The following is a 6231-nucleotide window of genomic DNA, read 5'->3' as shown; positions in this document are numbered from 1 at the left end:
AGTAATAAAATGTTTAAGAGAAATAGATTAAGATAAATAAAACTTTAATTAATTAATTAAAATGCCTCAATGTCCTTTTTCTTACTAAAATATAAATTTTCGTCTATAATTTCGTATCTTCTATTATCAGGATTTATTATACTGGCTTTACAGATAATGTTACAAAGTTTTACAGAAAAACATTTTTTACTTTACTAAATATACCTGTACAGGTATATTTAGTTTTTCTGTAAAACTTTGTAACATTATCTGTAAAGCCAGTATAATAAATCCTGATAATAGAAGATACGAAATTATAGACGAAAATTTATATTTTAGTAAAGTAAGCTGTCAGCCTATCAACTTTATCTTTATTAATAATGCCTGGCTCTACATGTACAACCAGATAGAATACAAAATTAAACTTTCTTTTTTTGAGTACAGATAAAAGTACAATAAGATATAGAAACATAAAACTAAAATAAAAAGTTTACAAGAATCTTCTACAATATGACAAAAACAAAGTAAGATGAGGACAAAATCATAAAGATTAGTGAAAATTGTTCAAATTTCTGAGTTGCCTTCTTCTGGTGTTCTATTTATTTATAAGTTCTTCAAAAGCAGCTACAGACTGGCAGCAAACTGCCAGTCTGTAACAGTTCATGCTTCTTTGTTATGGCACCACTGCAAATGAAGCCAATGATATTGAGATGCTAATGGCAGGATACATAGCTATCGTGTGCACAAAAAATGCTTTCCGTATCATTGACAGACAACTTGCTAGTTGTCTGTCAATGGTATGGGAAGAGACTGGATTCTGAAGCTAAGCTTCTCCCTGTTTCATATGGTGGACAAAGACATCATTGTGACTGTTTTGCTTGTCTCACAATCAGTCAGTCACCTATTTTGGTGGTCTGGTTGTTGTATATGTGTTTCCTTGATACATCCACTGTCCCAAACACCTGCTCATATTCAGGTGAAAATGGATCAGATGGGGAAAATTCAACAAAACGGCCATCGTGCTTCCCTCATTCGTGGTGATGCAACCTTTCTGAAAAAACTCAGTTAACTGTGAGTAATGGCTTTAACTGCATTGTATAAGCAAGCTTGATATTCAGTCCTCTAGGTACACTGAGAATTCTGTATACAGTGAGCTTCTGCAAGCCATTTTATAGAATACTAGGATAGCAATTTCAAATGATATTACAAGGCCTATTACTAGAATGCATGTGCAAAATCTAAAAAACAAAAAAAAATAAGAAACATCTTAAAATTTTTCATATTTACATTAAGTTTAAATGAGTTCCAAGTAAAAGGTATGAATGATAATTTTATAATAAATGCTATTATCCTAGGAAAACAAAAATATCCAGTTATTGCTGTTGTTTTGAATGGTGCTGACGATAAATGATTACACTTATTGAAATAAATAAGCTTTTATTTTTGGAAAATAATGAAAGGAATGTAATTTATATTACATATTATTTGTATCATGGTCATTTATGATATTATTTTTAACATTATTCTATTTCAGTTCTTTTATTGTAACCATAATTAATAATTTTATTTCATTAATATAAGAAAAAATAATGAATGGTTCTTGCATTAATGTTAATAATTCAGATTTGCTGATATAATATCCATCATGATTAGTAAATTTATTGGGTTGCAATATGAAAAAATTGTGGACCTATAAATTCCTACTGTTGTCTGTCTGTCTCTATTCATCCTTCTCAAGGATGGTGTTAAATGAAAGTCAAGACCAGATATAGAAAGCTTAGGAGCAGGAGGTCCCAATTAACTGTATACAAGGTGCATTCCATAAGTAATGTGACCATATTCATAAAAAAGTCATTTATTGAACATATTCTTACAATTAGTCAAAAATCTTTGAAATAGCACCCTCCTGCATCGATACACTTGTGAAGGCGATGTTTCCAGGCCTAGAAGGCCTTCTCTGGAATGTCCTTTAGAGCTGATGTAACATAAGCCTTGATGTTTTCAATCATGTCCCAATGTTTCCCTTTCATGGCTCCTTTTAAGCAAGGAAATAAAAAAAAAAAGTCGGTGGGAGCCAGGTCAGGACTGTGGAACCAATGGGGTGTGGGTCCTGGCCAGGAAATTGTTGACAATGAAGGCGCTGTTCTTGGCACGTTGTCGTGATGAAGTTTCCACATGTCCTTGATGTCACTTTGAAGTGACATCAAGGACATGTGGAAACTTTGTCCTTGAAGAAAAGGACTGAAAAGGATGTCCTTGATGTCACTTTGAAGTGACATCAAGGACATCCTTTTCAGTCTTTTGAGCACTTCCAAGTAGAAAGCTGCATTTACAGTGGTCCTGGCAGGTACGAATTCGTGGTGGATAGTGCCTCTGACATCAAAGAAGACAATGAGCATGGTTTTGATCCTGGACTTGCTCATGCATACTTTCTTGGGGCAGGTTGACTTGTGCCATCAGAAAACAAGCAATCACTCCCAAAGACCTGCTGAATTAATGTAAAGGTTTCGGTGGCAGATTTCCCAAGTTTAATACAAAATTTGATAGCGTAACATTACTCTACAAAATGATCCATTGTGCTGTGTTACATTAACTCAAAATGGGGTTCATGGGAACAAACGTCTTCGCTCACCAGCAGCTTTGAAGCAAATGAGACCGAGCGAGTTTTGAAGCTAACACCCCATGCCACCTAGTGCAGCTGGTTATAACTAGATATGGTGTATCATTGCATCATGAAAAAATTGGTCACATTACTTATGGAATGCACCTTGTATGAACTTCTGGTTTGGACCAGAAGTCATGTGATTTCAATTCAAAAATTTTCTCTTGAACATGGTTACATAGATGACTGGCATGACTGTTGTTATCAGGAAAAGTATGATATACAGGGGTAAAACACTACTAATTTGAGATTGAGAACATATTGATATATTTTAAATTAAATAAATTAAGAACATGATTAAAAATTTCAGCCTAGCATTGTGACAATGTCACAATAATTTTTGTCTGTTATTAATATTTATATACAGATTTTAACAAATTAAAATTAAAAAATCAAATATATATATTTTAGAATTAATAAAAACATTAAAATAAAATTTAATTTTATATTTCATTTAAAAATGATACATTTTTATTATTATTTACAGACTGTAAAGATACTACATTTAATTGGAAAGATTATTTATTGGAAACAAAGTCTCAAGCAGTTCCTGCTAGTGCCTTCAAACAACGTCCAAGTCACGGATTCAAAGTTGGAATGAAATTAGAAGCTGTAGATAAACGAAATCCTTTATTAATTAGGGTTGCAACAGTTGCAGAAGTGCAGCCGCATTTAATAAAACTTCATTTTGACGGTTGGTCGGATGCTTATGACTATTGGGTGGACGACGATTCGTCAGATATACATCCAGTGAATTGGTGTACAAAAACGGGACATCCATTGCAACGACCAATTAGTAAGTTTTACATGAAATATTTTCTGCTTGTTTAACAAAAATAAATGTTTAAATATTTGAATATTTGATAAATCTTTATGGATTTATAATTTCTAAAAGAATTCAATTAAAAAAAAAAACAAATATTGGTTTGTCATATATAAATATTTATTTCATAAGTGATATCCTAACAATTTTAGTCTAATTTCTAAGATTAAGCAATTCCTAATAATAATAATAATAACTCTCCCGTGGTCACCACCTGGTCGTGATGGGAGAGTCCAGTAATTTTACTGAACCATAGGGCAATGCAGGCTGGAGCACAAGCTCCTGGTAGGGACACCCATGCCAGTAAGGTCTATGGGGAGAAATGAAGCTAAGAGTGACCACACACCCACATTCTGTGGAGATAATCATTATGGTAGTAACCAGATCTAAGTATGATACCGGCTCGGACGTCGCCCGGGTTAACAAGGTCCGCGTTCGTGGGTTAGGCAGAGGCTCACGTTCGAAAAATAGGCTCCAGTCTCCCTTGGTTACCGGTGGCGAAAGCAGCGCCGGCCCAAGCATGGCTACTGCAATGCCCTCAACAGATGTGAGGAATCAACCTAGCCTTGGTGTTTCTGTGGCAATGCATCCACAGACCACAAAGGCTGGAAAACCACGCCAACGGATGAAATGGACAACAGAAATGAACGAGTTTATCATCCGCACTTACTACACCATCACAAGACTCGAAACAAACATGACAGCATACAGACAACAACTACACCACATATTCACACAACAATATCCTCACCTCACTGTCACCGAACAAAGGGTTGTTGATCAAAAACGAACAATTATACACAACAACCTTATCCCACAAACAACACTTGAACTTATCAAACAACAGGTTGCTGATCAAATACATCAACAGACAGAAACATTTAACATTAATGAAGATCACGTAACCTGTCAGGATAATCCAGCAACAAGCACTGATTACAGCACACACACAACAAGTACCACTAATGATACTGCAGGCACTTCCCCATCCATCACTGATAACGTAGACATAGAATTAGTTAATACACTCTCACTTATATTTCAGGAAACACTCACTAAATATACAGGTACAGATCCCACACAAAGACCACGAATACCGAAAATCAACACGTCAAAGGTAGTAGGAAAAACACTAAATTATGTAAACACTCACTTACTACCAAACTACATTCATTCAATTTCTACACTCTCAGACATTCATACATTAGTTTATGCTGGGGCAGTCACAGTAGTAACACACCATGGACTGAAAATACACTCACAGACAGACACACACAAAACACAATTCTATCACAAGCCTGCCTGGCAGAGAAGAATAGAAACACAAATAAATGACATTAGACAGCAATTAGGCAGGCTGACACAATACACTAAAAACAACATAACACCCAAATTAAAGAAACAACTCAAAAACATTTTCAAGAAAATCAAAACACACACAAAACATGAACATCACAACACACACATTACAGAATACATCGATACACTAAAACAAAAACTCGCAGCCAAAGCACGTAGACTCAAACGATACAAAACATGTACACTACGAAAACAACAAAATAAATTATTCACAAACAATGAAAAACTTTTCTACAGACAAATCAGTACCAAAACAAACACTGATACACAGCACAGTGGCACACCAACAGAAGAAGAACTCACAACTTATTGGTCTTCTCTTTGGTCCAATGCTGTTACACACAATGCTGATGCAGGCTGGATCAAGGAGGAGAACAGAAACTTGCATAACATACCAACTATGCCCTGTGCTGAAATAAACATACACGACATTCGCTACGCCGTTAACAGAACACACAACTGGAAGACACCTGGTGTAGACAACATTCACAATTTCTGGTACAAAAAGTTTACATCACTGCACCAGGAACTACCGTGTTTCCCCGAAAATAAGACAGTGTCTTATATTAATTTTTGCTTTGAAAAATGCACTAGGTCTTATTTTCAGGGAATGTCTTATTTTTTCCAGGAAGAATTCACATTTATTATTGAACAAAAAAAATTCCCAAGTCGAACTTAGACGAGAGTGACGTATATCCGGTGTGTCAAACTGTCACCTTTTTATAGCGTCAACATGCAAATGTCATGTGGCATGATTCCCGGCCGACCAATTAGCCATCACCAGCCGTAACGTTATGCAAATCTGTGATTTCCAAGCCATAGTCTTATGCAAATCATTCCATGTGGCGTGATTGTCTGCTAACCAATCAATGGCTGTACTTTCAAAAAGCCAACGGCCACTTTCGACCATCTGTCGATGACCGTTACGACTAAAAAAACTTCGCTAGGTCTTACTTTCAGGGGGAGGTCTTATATTTCGCAATTCAGCAAAACCTGTGCTAGGTCTTATTTTCTGCGGATGTCTTATTTTTGGGGAAACACGGTAGCTAAACATCTAACACACATCATCATCAATCCACAAGACATGCCAAAGTTTCTTACTCAGGGCATCACCTACATGAAACCTAAAAACAACAACACCACAGACCTCACACAATACAGACCAATTACATGTCTTCCAACACTCTACAAATTATTGACATCCTGTATCACAAACAAAATATACAAACATGTTGAAGAACACAACATTCTTACAGAACAACAAAAAAGTTGCCGTAGAAATCACAGGGGATGCAAAGAATGGTTGGTTACTCATAGATTCAGTCATTTTATGGCAAGCACACAAACAACACAGAAACATACACATGGCATATATAGACTACAGAAAAGCATTCGACAGTGTCACAGT

The 6231-nt window shown here is 35.7% G+C and overlaps 1 protein-coding gene across 1 annotated transcript in view; it reads left to right on the top strand.

The window, feature by feature from the left end:
* The window catches only part of LOC111634312 (lethal(3)malignant brain tumor-like protein 1), a 57147-nt gene that overhangs the window by 28818 nt on the left and 22098 nt on the right, over positions 1 to 6231 (top strand). The window contains exon 6 of the mRNA XM_023379063.1: positions 3129 to 3437. Within this exon, the coding sequence (XP_023234831.1) occupies positions 3129 to 3437 (309 nt within the window). The remainder of the gene's footprint in view (positions 1 to 3128; positions 3438 to 6231) is intronic.

Source organism: Centruroides sculpturatus, unplaced genomic scaffold, assembly GCF_000671375.1.
Source record: "Centruroides sculpturatus isolate CEXI.00-Female unplaced genomic scaffold, Cexi_2.0 scaffold520, whole genome shotgun sequence".
Classification (NCBI taxonomy): Eukaryota; Metazoa; Arthropoda; class Arachnida; order Scorpiones; family Buthidae; genus Centruroides; species Centruroides sculpturatus.
This window is presented reverse-complemented; position numbering and strand designations above follow the sequence as displayed.